At 41.8% G+C, this 16093-nt stretch overlaps 2 protein-coding genes across 2 annotated transcripts; both read left to right on the top strand.

Annotated features, from left to right (window-relative positions):
* The first annotated feature begins 5953 nt into the window (after nucleotides 1-5953).
* LOC121054677 lies at nucleotides 5954-7358 on the top strand. Its single transcript, XM_040524877.1, has 2 exons — nucleotides 5954-6623; nucleotides 7330-7358. Exons 1-2 carry the CDS (start codon nucleotides 5954-5956, stop codon nucleotides 7356-7358), a joined length of 699 nt encoding a protein of 232 aa, XP_040380811.1.
* A 2280-nt stretch (nucleotides 7359-9638) lies between these two features.
* Nucleotides 9639-10401, top strand: LOC102709091. Its single transcript, XM_006656679.3, has one exon. The coding sequence runs from the start codon at nucleotides 9641-9643 to the stop codon at nucleotides 10211-10213; it is 573 nt and encodes a 190-aa protein (XP_006656742.3). The 5' UTR covers nucleotides 9639-9640; the 3' UTR covers nucleotides 10214-10401.
* The last annotated feature ends 5692 nt before the right edge of the window (nucleotides 10402-16093 follow it).

Below are 16093 nucleotides of genomic sequence, written 5' to 3' on the forward strand. Positions count from 1 at the left end.
ACCGAATGTGCTGTAATGGACTTCTAGCGATATTAACTGATACAATGACATAATCAACTGTACTTATCAATACTGCACACAAATGGCAGGAAACTCAACTGAAAGATTGAGGAAGTTAAGACAAGGATGACAGTCCACTGAACAATCAGTTGTCCATCGGCTCGAGACTCGTAGTAGGTGTGGGCAGTAGGGCAATGGAATGTGAGAAAATGAATACAGTAGTCCAATGCAACAGTTGTCTGTTCATTCAGTGCCACTGTTTCTATAATCATATGCCGGCAAACTGGCAAAATTTACTGTAGTCAGTACGGTCTGACTGCTGATCAGATGCCGAGGGAATTTCAACTGGATTCAGAGCAGATTCAGAGCAGTGTTGGTAGCGGGATCCTAACTGATATCAAATGTTGGTGATTTCATACAAATCCATTAAGCATGGCATGAGATGGCTGCTTTCAAAAAAAATAAAAAATTACGGCCACACGATAAGGAATCTCTTTCATTTTAACTACCACAATTGATGGAAACGGGACTCTACAGATGGTTTTCCTTGCTTCATTAGCTGCTATTTTCCCTTATGTTTAATACTTATCTTCAGCGGTGGAATCAAGGGTAGCACAATTAGGGCTTAAGCTCTACTCTTAGCTATATAATCTCCCATTTATATCTTATCAATTCACTATGTAAATTTTACAAATGATAAAGTGCATCATAAGTTAGCTCTATACCTGATTAGTTTTTGGTGTTGCCCCATGCTTATCTTTGCTGAGTCTTTTGGGTTGGGATCGTGGAATCGTTGTGTGTTACCATTACACTACCACTGCCTTTTTTATACACGTTTAACTATTCGTCTTATTTAAAAGAAAATTTAAAATATGTAAAGCTATATATGCATCAAAGTATATTTGACAATAAATAAAATGATATAAAAATAATTAATAATTATGTAAATTTTTCGAATAAAATGGATAGTCAAACGTGCATAAAAAAGTCAACGTCGTCAAATATTTAGAGACGGAGGGAGTACCTTTTTATAGGATTGAGCAGTGTACATCATTGTGGGAGTTCACCCGAGCGGTAAGTGCCCGCAGCCGGTTCACACATAGTACGGTCTTTTTTTAAGAGTACAACTCAGGACGCACATGGACACACCACAACACACGTAGACACATTATTAGAATTTTAAGGTGAGTACGTGTGTAAGAGAAAAAATTCTCGGGTTAGCTCGCGCGCCCGCGTGGCTATCCAACCGAGCACCGCTTGGTCCTCAACGTACCCTCAACCCCAGCCACTCACCCCAACAGAAGATTGCTACGACTGTCGTTCGAGCCATACGAAAGAGAGGGGAAAAAAAAACTAAAGGGACCGGCCAGCCCCCACAGACGCCGCCCCAACTTGGACCTGGTCGGCAAGAATCCAGGTGCGCCAGTAATTCGCATAAAAACCCGGAGAAAACGGGGCCATTTGCATCACATCCGCCGCTCTGCTTTTCGTTACCACATGGGAGAAGTTGGGTGCACGGATTGCCAGAGTGGACGCAGGCTAGCGAAACCGGCCTGCCGGGAGTGAACATCATCGGCATTCGCAAGCCACCCGACCGGTCGGAATTGCTCTGACATGCGTGTTCATATCCGTGCATACACACAAGTTGGCAAAGGTACTAGACACGGCAGCACGAACTGGGCAACCGTTGATTCATACTGCTTCCGTCCCATAATAATTTTATTATTTATTTTTCCGTATCTAATATTTGATCATTCGTCTTATTTAAAAATTTTGTTAAAAAACTTATAAAAATTAGTCACGCATTATTTATGTTTTATTATCTAGTAAGAATAAAAATATTAAACACAAAAATTTTTTAAATAAGACGAAGAATCAAAACATTGTATAAAAATAGAAAAACGATCTTATTTCCACGGAGGTAGTATATTTCTATATTGTCGGTTCTTTTCGGTGATAGAATCGGAAAGAACTGGGCATGACAGTACTGTTCTTTTCAGTTGGAGATTCCTTCCTATTTTAGGTTCTTTTCGATGATGGATCGGAAGTTCTGAATTATACCGGCCGTCTCCAGTTCCAGCCAGGCCGTGGCTGTCCAACACTAGCCAACGGGGTTATTGTATTGAAAAAAAATGATCAAACAATATATTTATAAATAAAAATTGTGAATAAAAACTTTTATATACTTATTCTAAGTGATCTAGAAACCAATTCTTGGAAATAAAAAACTCAAAATTAACTCTAAGTTAAAGATTAAAAATTTAAATTTTGGCTTATAAAGATAAGCATAAGTGAAAAGATAGAATTTTTTGTCTGTAAATATTCCTCGCTCCTTTTTTTTCCCTACGCACCGACCGACTAACATCCACGCCTTGCACCAGGCAGGCACTGCCACACTGTTGGTTTACGAATCGTCGGTCACCGTGGTCTCCATGAGCTCTAGCTCCCTCCATCTTAAAATAAACTATTTTTTTATTTTTTACATATAATTTTTGACTCTTCGTCTTATTCAAAAATTTTTACGATTGATATTTTTGTTTTATTAGATGATAAATCATAAATAGTACTTTACGTGTGATTAATTTTTTTTCTAATTTTTTGAAATTTTTTTAAATAAAACGGATGATAACACGGAAATCGGGAATTAATTTTGTTTTTTTTGACTAGTAGAGACGTTGTCGTCGTACAGCGACGTACGTGTGCCTACCGACACGCGAGACAAGGTGGACCAGATTGATCATCTGTTAACGTCGCTCGCTATCGGCGCCTGGCGGGCGGCCGGCGGCTCGCGACGTACGTGGGGGACCACACGCGACTACGCGAGCACAATCACAAAAATTGGCAGGGCCATCCAAGCCAACCACAGACGTCAGTGGGACAAGGATCGTTTGCAGCAGCACGTGAAGGAAAAAATCCAGTTTTTTTGATAAAAGATATTATCCTATTTTTATAGTTATTTAACGATATAAATGATAAAATTAGTTATCATAAATTTAAAAATCTATTTAGAAATGTGAAATAATAAACTTCTATACAGAAACAACACAGTCATACAACTGCTTAAAAAAGTTAGACTATGGTCTCGTTCGTTTGGAGGGGTTACTGGACAGATTCACTCGTTTTTCACGTGCACATTTTCTGAGTGGTTAAACGGTTTGTGTTTTGTAAAGAAATTCTATAGAAAGTTGTTTTAAAAATTCTTATCAATCATTTTTCAAATTTTTATAGATGTAATTAATTAATTAATCATATGGCCATAATCAATTAATCATATAGCCAAAAAAGCAGGGCCTACATCTCAGTAGTGGACGAAAAGGAGCTAGATAGACCGGAAGATATGCATAGGAGATATAGATAGGGATAAAGTGTTTTGCTTTCTTATTCAGCCGACTCACCAAATAACTATTAATCGTCTATTTTGTATTATAAAATATTTTGACTATATTAAGATTTCCCTGTTGATCATGTATTCAGCATATGCATGAATCAAAACAAATTTATAAAGTCTTATGCAGTAAAAAAGAATTAGCATATTTGTTTTGCTAGGCCATATATATATATGTATATATATGTATATATATGTATATGTATGCATTGATCTAGAACATAGTGAGTAACCTCTAGAAAGATGGCAATTGGCAAGCCAAAGTGCCAAACTTAATTACAGATGATTTCCTTCTTTCCTATGTGGGGTTACAAATAAAGCGGACGTGTCCAAAATGTTATAAGTGATTAAATGCATGTATGATATCCGCAGATACGGGCTTGCAAAGAATCGACAAAGCAACAACATTTTTCTTTTCTGCCGAGTGGGCGCGCGGGCGTGTCTTGCCCGTTGGCACTTGTGTGGTGACGGCCACGGAAAGCGGCGGCAAAGACTGCGCTTCAGTTCTGTCCGATCTGTGGATGATAGCTTGGGACCGAAGCTGGCTGCAACGCAATCAGTACGTGGTTGTTCAATTCGTGCCGCCGTGACATGCCTGGTGGTCAGCAGCGAGTTATGCTATCACTCTACCATTTTGATGATCAGCAACGAGTTGTGCGATCATTTTGATGATCCTGCGGACAGATCAAACTTTGGGAACCAAAGAAAAAAAAGTGTCTTAAGTCTCTCTTTCTATATGATAATATGACACTGGTAAGTCATCTTTTCTTTGTTTGAAAAAAAGTCAAACAATATATTTACAAACAGAAAATGATTTACGAATAAAACATTTATATACATGTTAATAGTGAGCTAAACGCCAAGGCTAAAAATAAAATACGATGAAAAAATCTCAAAATTAACTGTAAATTTAAGATTAAAATTCAGAATTTAGCTTATAAACATAAACGAAGCAAAAAGATGGGTGTAATTAATTTATCCAAATATATCCTCCGTGCTTTAATATATAACATTGAGTTTTTGTCATACATTTGATCATTCATCTAATTTAAAATTTGTGTACAAATATATGAAAATATAAGTTATAATTATAATATATTTAGTGTTAAATCCAATCACAATACCTAACAACTTATACGCTGAGCGAACGAGCTTAAGTAAAGAATGCACATATATTTTCAAAAAGAGTAAATTTCATTAAACTCCACATACTTTGAGTAAATTATTATAAAACTACAGTTTAGCTCGTATATCACAAAATTATATATTTAGCAGTAAATTTCTCATAAAACTACATGTTTATGTTTAAGGTATTGTATTACAAAACTAGATATTTAGCAGTACAACTAAAAAAACTCTTAAGTTTTAGAGTTCCACGGTTATCCTTTATAAATTATAAAAATTATATATTTTTTTGATAAAATTGACGTTACATTATAATTTTGGGATACAATGTCTTAATTATCTAGTTTTGTGAAAAAAAAAATAATGTTACATAGGTAGTTTTATTATATACACCATTAAAAACTGTTAAACGGCTCTGGAAGGCGCGAGGCCTGCAAGCGGCGACGATGACCGACGAGACGTGCGTGCAGTGGCGTCACTGCGAGCGGAAGGTGGGGCAGCGTTGCGCTGCGCCGATGTCTGCGAGAGCCAACAGGGAGGGGCGGCGGGCGAAGGACGGCAGCGTGCGACGTGCGGCGGGCGGCGCTGGGGTAAAGTTGTGAGTGAGACGGTGAGATGCAAAGAACGTGACAGGAGAATCAGAGGCAGAGGCTCAGGGTTGAGAGAGATGGAAACCACGGTTTACCGTTCAAATGGACCAAAGTCCCAATAGAGTTTGTATCAGCAAGACAGCAATGACAAAAATATTTTTTTCTTTAAAATTGCAAGGACCCATGGAGATTTTCATGGATAAATTTTGTCCCTCGTCCCGTCCCCAAAAAACGAGGACCCAACCCTAAATTCCTATGGAAACGGTTTTGGCCCGGCCGTGTTGGGGCGGGTTCTCGTCGGGTCGCGTCACCGGCAGAGATTTGGGCAAGCCTAGCCAGTGGGGATTAAGCGAATCTTTCAGTTAGCACACGGTGGAAAATGAACGATTTGTTTAATTGCTCAATTAAGACAAGTTTACTTCCAAAAACTTTTTATAAAAACATCAAACCGAATATTTAAAAACCTAAATAAAGTATTAAATATATATAAACATTAAAACTAATTACACAGTTATGAAGAAAATCATGAGATGAATTTTCTAAGCCTAATTAGTATATGATTAGCCATAAGTATTATAGTAAACAATATGTGCTAATGACAGATTAATTAGTCTCAAAAAAATCATCTTACGGTTTTCAAGCGAAATTTGTTTTGTAATTAGATTAATGTACGACCGTACGTGTGGATACGACGTTCCACCCAAAAATTTTTGGGATCTAAACGCTGCCTAAGCGATTTAATTTAACACCAATTGCTGACCGCACGGCGCACCTGGCGTCCTCGCCGGTGAGAATCGCAAATAAAACGAGGCTACGGCAGGGTGAGACAGAGGCGTTGTCAATTCTGAGCTTCATGGCGGGAATTCTTCGGAATACCATCGTCGTGGCCATGGGCGCGGGGGCGCTAGGCGGGCCGGACGCGTTGCGGCTCTTGGTCGCCTTCGCCGGGCGGAGCCCCGCCGTCGATATCGCCATCGTCGTCTTCGTAATCGCGGCGGTCACCGCGCCCGCCCTCGGCACCGTGCTTCTCGCCCGCTTCTTCCGCAAGGCGCGCGCTGGGGGCGGCGCGGGACGCCGCGCGACGTGGCCGACGGTCGCTGACCCCTTCGCCAAGATGACGCAGGCGGTGTCCCTGGCCGTGGCCGTCCTCGTCTCCGACTCCCTGCTCCTCCTGCCGCCGTTCCAGTCCGGTGACCTCGGCCCCCTCCGCTTCCTTCTCGCCTTCGCTGGAGCCGCGCTCGTCTTCGGCGCCAGCGCCGCGCGCGTCCGCACCGTGCTTCTCCCGAATGGGCACGGCGCCGCCCACGCCACGGAGCGCTCCATCAAGGCGACCCTGCTAGTGTCCCCTGCCGGCGTCTGCTTCCTCCTCGTCCCTTCCGTTGCAGTTGGCATCCTCGACGCGCCGGCGCAGCGCCTCCTCGCCTTCACCTCCAAGAACCCACTCGCCACCGTGCCCGTCGGCGTCGCTGCCGCCACCGTCATCAGCGCCACGCTTCTGGCCCTTTTCTTCTGCAAGGCGCAAAGTGCCCCGCCCCCCCCCCCCCCCCCCCCCCCCCCCGCTTCTGACCCGTTGCCGGCCACGGAGCGAATCACTTCTTCCTCGCCGCCGCACCCGTCGCCTGATGTCCGAGTACCGAGCCGTGCCAGCGCCTGAAGATTCACACTAGCAGTACTTTCTTTTTTTTCTTCCCTTTTTCTTTTTCTGTTTTCTCGAGGGATACGTAGTAATAATAGAAGGATTAAACGACTAACCAAGTTGCAATACTTTTGTATTTCAATCGTTAGCTAATTAGCTTATACTATACGTTAATCGTGAGCTGAACTAGTACATCATCGTTGAAGTAATCGACTAGTAATTAGTACTCCAATAATAACAGAAGTAGTAACCATTATTGGACTACTAGTGCAGTCTGCCATTACGTTTATAGAAGGACAACGCAAATGAACGGAAATCTTTGTACTTTAAAAAAATTATGAATAAAAAATTTATATACATATTTTTAAGTCAAGGCATGAAAATAAATGAAGAAAAATCCTAAATCAATTTTAATTTTAAGATTAAAATATTTAAATTTTAACTTAAATATAAACACAATCGAATTGTATGTTGGCTCCGACGGTTACGTGATCCGACATACTACTATCAATTTTCAACGGGAAAAAGGGAGGCGGTCGATCGACACCATGCAAACCTTATAAGCGCACGCATTCCAAACCTTTCAACCACAGTTCCACTCCAGTACAACTCTAAAGAATAGCCAGCCACAGGAGTGACGTAACGTCGACAGGGCTAAACTTTGGGTCGGACCGACCGAAAGCCACACGTCCCACCAAGGCACCAAATCGTGCACCACCCCACCGCTGGCTGGTTTGCTTCCAAATCGTCGATCACCGTCGTCTCGATGAGCTAGCCAAGCATGTCGCGCGGCCGTGCACGCGGGAGCCAGCCACGGATTACCGATATGTCCATCCCTAGTGGTGCGCACGTCAACGACACGTGCAGGTGTACGGCAAGTACGTCAGATAGCACAGTACACGACGAACCAACCATTGTCACACCATGCAGGGGGAAGCACGTGAAAATAGAGGACGCGATCGATTCGTGCCGAAAAGCCGGTGCGTGTATGCATACGTATACTGGAGTTAGTACAATACAAGTGGCCGAAGTGCGTCTTCGCTTTACACGTCAGCCTTAGTGGCGCCTAGCTGGGTCTGAAATCTGCAACGCGATCTATCTCTGTTCAACACTTCGTTCCAAACAGCCAAAGTGCCATCTGTTGGCCCTCCGTTTTTGTCTTCCGTTTACGTGGTGGCACCGAGGAGCTGTGCGATCCGGCGATCATTTCGATTGATCCGAGATTTCAGTAACAATTCTAAATTATTTTTTTTTGAGAGGAAGAGCACAGGTTTACAGTAGAATTAAATAATATTTCCTAACCGTCACTCCAAATTAAATATTTAATGTAATAATATTTATAGAGGGTTAACTAAGATGTTTGCGGGTTTTATTAACGGTGTGTGCTCGGGCGCATTTGCAACTACAATGTACAATTTAGTTAATTAGCATACACAAAACGAGTAAAATCATTAATGTATAATTAATTAAGTATTAGTTATTATAAACTTATGAAATGAATTGATCTGATTTTTAAATAACTTATATATATATATATTTAGAAAAATATAGTGTTTAATATTTGAGGAAACCTGTACGGTGAAGGGGAAAAAAAGAAAAATTAGCCTCGGTTGGCATTTGCGAACGGCGCCCTGCGTAGTGATATTTCCCTCCATATATCCATTCGCTTTACTAAAATCTCAATTTGGGAGGCGACTTCAGGTCAACTCCCTGGCAGCTCAACTGCTCAAGAAAGCAATAGAGCTTCCCCTAGCTAAGCTGTAACCTCCATTTCAGATCTGCAGGGGAGCGGCCGGCTTCCATGGCCGGATCAGCTGCTCTAACCTCCATTTCAGATTTGCAGGGCTCAGCCGTCTTCCATGGCCGGATTAGCTGAGCTGAGCGTTCGTGCCCAGCTGCCCGAACGTGTGCAGCCATGTCAGGTCAGCTCAGTGTCGTTTTTCTCTTTGCTCTGAATTTCTGTACTCCGTTTTCCTCTGCATCTCCTGCTCCTTTTTTTTTTCTTTGGCTTCCGATAGCTTGCTCTTTCTGTTTTGGCACCGATTTGCCTTTCCTTTCTGCCGTGTAACACAATTCAGCCGAGGAAACCTGTTTCCTCAGACCTGGCCATTTGCTTTGACAAAACTGTGCTCTTTTAGTGCTGCTTCCATTATACGAACACAATGGTTTCCCTACTTTCTGTAGTTGCATATGTTTATAAGCCAAAAGTTAAATTTTAAAACATAATTTTGGTATTCATTTTGTGTTTTTTCATCATGATTTATTTTTACATGTTTTGTTTTTAATCTATATGTACACATATAAAAATTACTCAAAATTACTTCTTATTTGTAAAAACGTTGTTTCGCTCTTCCTTCAAAAATGCAAAACAATGAGAGCCAACCGTGTATCTGCAGGAGTAATGTTCTGTTCATGGACAAGAAAAAAAAGGAGGGGGGGGGGGGGGGGGGGCGGGGGAGCATGACTACATGAGCCGTCCGGATTTGGTAAATAAGTACTATAAAAACCCAGTCCAACGAAACTCAAGTTTGGATGGGTTTCAAACCGGTCCAGCCCATATGCTTAACCACAAAATTTGGACAAAAAACCTAAAAACACACAAATGTGTTCCAAAAGATGCCGAAGAGAAACTTCCGCTAAATTTGTGTACGTCAACTTTCGTAGAAACTCCAGCAGAAATCTTAACCATTTTTTCACTATCCCCCCCCCCCCCCCTCTCCCCCCAGGCCCCCACCCCGCCCATCTTCTAGATGATCACCCGTTGTATATATGCTCTGATTGCTTTCTCGCGTGTGCTTGCTTCAACATCCCCGATTCATTCCACCGCCCTCCCCACCCACCCCTCCTTCCTCCCCTCTCCCCCGAGAAAGCAAACCCAAACCACACATGGAGTCGAGCGCCGCCATGGCCACCGCCTTCTTCGGGCTGCTGGTGGCGACGGGAGCCACCGTGTTCGTCTCCTTCTGCGTCGACCAGTTGGGTGCCGTGAGCTCCGCTCGAGCTCTGCGGCCACTCGATCACGTCGCTAAGGTAGTCATGGCGGTGGCTGCGATGGGTGCCCTCAATACGGCCATGGCATTCATCCACGTCCGTGTCTATAACGGCCGCGCCGCTGCTTCGAGCAGGCGGACGATGGAGGCCGTCAGCCTGATCTTGTGCGCCTCGACCGGCGTCCTCTTCCACCTCATCTTCTTCGTCCAGCCAGTCGCCGGCGACGGCGCTCATGATCTGCTACCTCTCGCCGTCGTCGTTGTCCGCGCACTCCTTCCAGCTTCTGCAGCGGCGACGTTCTTCGCCTCCGTCGTACTCATCTACGCGCGTCTCCGTGCCGGCCTCGCAAGGGGAGCTGCCAGCGCCGGGAGCATGGCGACCACGACCTCCGTCAAGCTCCTCACCATGATGATTCACGCGGTTGCACTTGTCACGGTTGTTCTTAGCCCCATCGCTGCCATCATTGTCTTGTGCTACTCCGAGTAAATCTCCCAAAGTGTGTCCAATCATCGAGAGCCAATCCTATACTGCACTGCTGCTGTCCGGGTAACAGAATTTTCCGTCGTTCGAGTTCATGGCTTCATCATGCATGTCTTGTGTTGTAATAAGAACAGATTTTGCTGTCAATCGTATATACTACTGTATTCGAATGCACCCGACTCTTTCCTGCCTATTTTCTTCTGTGGGTTTGATGCAAAAAGATGTTCAATTACGTGAAGTTGTGAACTCATGTGGTAGAATAGCAGTACGAGTTCGTGCGAGAGTGGTTGTGCCAAGGTGCCGGTCGGAGTTGGAGAAGACGAGGGTTTGGCGCGGCAGTCGAGCTGTTGCGCGCGCGCCTATCGTGGCGGCTAAGGTGTACGCGCGGAAGAAGACGACGGTGGATGTGGCCGTCGTGCAAGTGCAGTCAGTACCGGCGCGCCCGTGGCGCGACGTCGCTGGGCCTAGGAAGCGGCGGCGGCATCCACTGCTAGCTCTCCGTCCGTGGGGATGGGGGTGATGGCCTGGGATGTGCCTCGATCAGTTCCTGATGCTTATTTTGGGTTGGTTGACGATGGCGTCGGTACTTAGCACAGAGGAGGGCGATGGCCGGCGGCGGCGAGGTCGCCTGAGGAACCGGCTCATTCCAGCTTCTGATCGAGGACTACACCCGCCCGTCACCCGCGTCGACGGCACGTACGTGTGCTTTCGTCTTGTTCTGGAGTAATCGTCAGTGCTTGTCTGATTGATCATGAGTATGCTTGAGTCTCGAGGTTGGGTTGTCACTACTGTGTATGCCTTTAATTGATCCGTGTTACTTACTGTACATGCCGTTGCGATTTGAATATTTTGGAGATGGATTTTCGTCCCCGTGGATATCCATCCTCTCCTTTCTTACGTGCCCTATTCTCTTTCGGTTTCATAATATAAGATTTTTTAGTTCTATCTATATTAATATAAATGCTAATAGATTTATATATATATAAATTACATACATTTAACGATAGATGAATCTAGGATATGTTAGAAAATCTTACAATATAAAACATAGGTACGAGACAATTATTAGAAATTTAAAAATGATTAAATAGATTAATATAAGATAATCCCTCTGTTTTTTTATTTGTCGTCATTAACTTTTTTAGATCTACGTTTGACAGTGATTCTTATTCAAAAATTTATGATAATTTGTAAAATTATAAGTCACTCTCAAAGTTTTTTTTAGTAATAAATAAAATCATAAAAAAATAATTAATACTTATTTATTTTTAATAAGACAAATGCTTGAACGTACAATCAAAATTCAATTGCGTTATATAAAATAACATGAGGGAGTATACTACTGTACAAACATGAAATTTTGAAATTTTGAATAAGATGAACAAATATGCATGCATTAAATTGGAACTTTTATACGTTTATTCACATATAAATATGTTGTTTTTTCCAAAACTTATATAAGTTAAATTTAAACTTGTTTGCACAGTTTCTTATATTAATATATCTTATTAATTTCTTTTAAATCTTTTTATAAATATTTAGATGATAAGTAAGAAATGAGTGAGTATATAACTGACTGATGAATACTATCCCAAATATTTCCTATTTCACACACGCACACGCCCAAGTGGTATCCGCCACGAATGAGGCTACACCCGTAGCCGCCAGAGAAGATGGTGTTCACTGTTCAGGCGGCAAAAACACGTGGTGATAGTTGGAACCTGGAAAGTGGTAGCTACCATGCAACCACAACGAGAGTCTCACCTAGAGCAACTCGGCCAGTTTTACCCATGAATTTATCATCGAAAGCTCAGCAAGCATTGAGCCACCTATAGTAGCCTCTAAATCCGTTGCATGCTTTGATCCCAACTATCTATCTATATATGCTAGTTAATCTAATCTTAAATAGCCATTAATACTAGTAATTTTGGATAAGACTTATCATTTCATTTGTCGAATTCAATTTTATATTCATAAACCAATAAGATATATATATGTTTTTACCTTTATTATAGTTGCATTCATCAAACAGTAGTAATCAGCGTACTAATTTATAGTAGTAAGCAAGTTATTTATGTTATATGATTGTAGATTTTCGCAGCAATGGGTGAGGCATCATCTAGTTTCCGTATGATTGCAACGTTATGCTTCAGTACGATTGGATGAGGATGATGGACGGTTGCAGCTGGGAAAAGCGCCAGCCAGAAGTGAAGTGAAATTTTCCGTCAAAGTTTTGTCCTATGCGGGACTAGCAGTTCGTGTGTTCTGTTCACTGAAAACTACTACCCAAATCTGCAGGGAATACGACACAACAAGAATCTTAAAACACGGGATTGAAATATCACGATATGTTGAATTTTGCAGAAAATACATTGACAGGAATTGCTTAAAACATTTGTTTTAGATTATGTGTCACCTATATTCTCAAAGGAAATAAAATCCATCAGGTTGAAGCTCATTTGAAATCCTACGGAATTGATGTATTATGTATAGGATTTATTCCATAGAAATTTTGGGCATTCATATTTTTCCATCCAAACCACCTTAATTCGTACGAAAAACTCCTTATAACTAAATTCCTTTATTATTCTTGTGAAATTCAATAACCCTACACCTTAATTATGTTGTCTTCAGCTGCAATGTTCTTGCTGTATGTTGTCCTTAAATATATTGTATCAGGATCAGAGATAGACAACGAGCCAACTCAGGTGGTTAGCTTAGCTCATTTGGGTTCGTCATCTTAACGAGTTAGCTCGACTCGGCTCTTTAACCTTAACGAGTTAAAAGACTGTATTCTTAAGCTCATTAACGATATTGTTAGAGTATGTGTCGACGTAGTTGGTTATTGTTTTGGATTTAGACTTGTAATAGGTGTTAGGGTAGTAGTGTAATTGAACTCTACCCTAGTTTTTCTCTTAAATAATTAACGTGACATATATGTCGTAACCGCGCAACAATAAACAATTGTAGCATAGGTGAGGGTGTTATTGGTCAGCGGTGATGTTGGTAGGTTGGAAAGGATCATCCATAATTAGTCGGGGATTAGACTATAGCTAAGAATTATTAACAAATATCAAATTTCGGTGCCATCGTCAGTTTTGAGTATCTACCCGTGCTTCCATGTTACATTTCCATATATGTCCTTATGTTTGCCATTTGCAATGGTTAAGTCAATCACCTAGGAGTATTGTTTTCTTTGTCTATTGATCTCTTTGTGTATTGGTCACACTGTCACTCTATACAGCGGGTTGATCCATGTTCACATAACATCCTACTTCTACTTAAACTTTTGTTCTCACTTCTGTAAGAGGGTTAACTTGGAGATTCTATGCTTTGGATGAATTAAGTATATAAGTTGACACACATCTATCTAATCCAACCAACCAAACACTTGGGTCTAACGGACCGCAACTGACACTAAAACACAAAAATAGAACCAAACACTACTAATGAGTTGGGATATTATAGTTTCTTTGTCTTATGTTGTACTTACACAAGAATGTACCTTGATTACATCAGGCAACAAAATGCACATGTTCATGAGCTAAATGGTCAAATGTTTTATACTACTCCCTCTACTTTCCCCTATGTTCTCAACTTTCCCCTCTCCTCACAAGCATCGAATGAGGCATGACTCCTGAAGACATAGAGCAAGGCGTGGTGGGATTGGTGAGCTCTCAGTGATGCCTTCCCTGCGGTTTCCATCTCTTAGCTGATGACACCTCCCGTTCCTCCCTCCACAAGCAACACCTCCTCTCCCCTTCCCTCCCGTCTCCAGCATTGTCGTTTCATATTTGCCGACAAACCCTTTATGTGGATTCAGGTTTAGAGCGCACCACCCCTCCCCAGCTCGACAACGAGGACCAGGGTGAGGTCTGAATCCCATATCCTTGTCGGCATCTCTCACTCGCCCCCACCCTACTCTGGCCGACATCGGTGCATGTCTCTTCTCCCCGCTCAAGTCCCTTGTGGGGTCACACCTCCCTCTATTGAGTAGATCAAGTTATGCATTTTTAATATACCTAGCAGCTATATCACATTATGCAGAGGGCACGAAGATCCCTCTAAAACCATTTGGGACCACCCTCTCTTCTCTATGGTAGTCTGTCTTTTATACAGTGAGTTAAAACCACTTATCACACAGGAGCACCGTGAATACCCTTATATGTCCAGCGAAACTTGATGCATGATTGTCTCTGCTCCCAGCACGTCCAACATGCTTGCCTACAACTCGAGTGACACTAAGCGTGTTTCACCCAAATGAGATCGTTCTAGGTTCCAAACTTAATGACAGACTACTTAGGCCAGACCTAGGTCGCGTTCGCCCCTAGGGGTAAGTTAACTAAACTCTCTCGTTTTTCGCGCGCACACTTCCCGAACTGCTAAACGGTGTGTTTTTGCAAAAATTTTCTATAGGAAAGTTGTTTTTAAAAAATCATATTAATCTATTTTATATTTTTTAATATTTAATAATTAATAATTAATTAATTATATATTAACCTATTACTGTGTTTTTCGTACCGGATAAATTAACTTATCACCTCCTCGCCGAACGACGGTCATGGTGTACTACTTGGGACCTCTGTAACAAACAAGCACATCCGTTGTCACAGTTGTTTTCTGAGCTGTCTGCGTCCTCGATGGTGCCATGGTAGTATGGTACAGTGGGGTGTGTTTGTGGTGGGGACTAGGGAGTGATGCGGCCGATCTCTTCCTGTCCATTTGCTTTACTAAATACCTTAATCTTGGGAGGAGACTCCACTCCTTCAGGTCAACCACTGGGCGCTCAATTGAGCTTTCTCCAAGCTCTCGCCTCCGGCGGTGTGCAGCGTTGCAGATTTGGAGCAGAGCTTTCCATGGCCGGAGCTGAGCTGAGCTGAGCTGAGCGTGCGTGCCCTGCAGCAGCACGTACGTGTGGAGCTGCAGACATGTAAGGTCAGTCCACTGTCCTTTTCTCTGCTTTCTGGATTTCAGTGTTCTTGCTCTGCATATCTTGCTCTACCCTTGTGTTGAGATTTGATGAATACCGATTTGCCCTGCCTTTCTGGTTTTCTGTCGCTCTTTCCATGCGGCATGATTCGATGGTGAAATGGAGAGTTCTTGCCTTAGAACCGGTAGTTTGTTCTGAGAAAAATATCAAATCAAATACTTGTAAATAGTGCATACTGCGTCATTTCTCGGCGCATCAATTGATTTTTTCACACGTGGGAAAAAAAATGCTACAGCCATTGGAATTTAGCCTATATTGAATATCAGATTCCCCACGGGGAGAGGTGGAGACAGAGAGCCCTCAAGCCCTCGACCTTCAGGATGGGCATGTTCTTCAACAGGCCTGCCTGTATACATCTGAATAAGCCTATGTACTAGTAGAAAAAGATTTAGCTCTATAAGATTAACTGTTACTGTCAAATTTGGTTAATAAGTGGTTACTTAAAAAAGAACAATTTTATAGTGCTTAAAAAGTTATCAGGAGATACTATTTTTTTCTATGTAATTTTGACACCTTAGATACTAAAAGATATCAAATTTACACTAAAATTTTAATACCTCTTGGTATCTATTCAAATACTATAAAATTGCTTAAAAAATGTTGGTCAAAGATAGCAAAGCACAACTTAATCAACCATGAAAGATTCTAATAGAGTAACAGTAGTACTCCTAAGGTTTTAATAGAGCAACAATAGTACTCCCTAAATTTATCTTTTCGTTTATATTTAAGTTTATAAGTCAAAATTTAATTTTTTAAACCTTAAATTTGGAGTTGATTTTATTATTTTTATTATCATTTATTTTTTAGCCTTAGCTTTTAGATCGCTGAGAACACATATATAAGTTTTTTATTTACAAATATTTTTTGTTTGTAAATATGTTGCTTGGTTTTTTCTA

The sequence above is a fragment of the Oryza brachyantha genome, chromosome 6 (assembly GCF_000231095.2).
Source record: "Oryza brachyantha chromosome 6, ObraRS2, whole genome shotgun sequence".
NCBI classification, from domain to species: domain Eukaryota; kingdom Viridiplantae; phylum Streptophyta; class Magnoliopsida; order Poales; family Poaceae; genus Oryza; species Oryza brachyantha.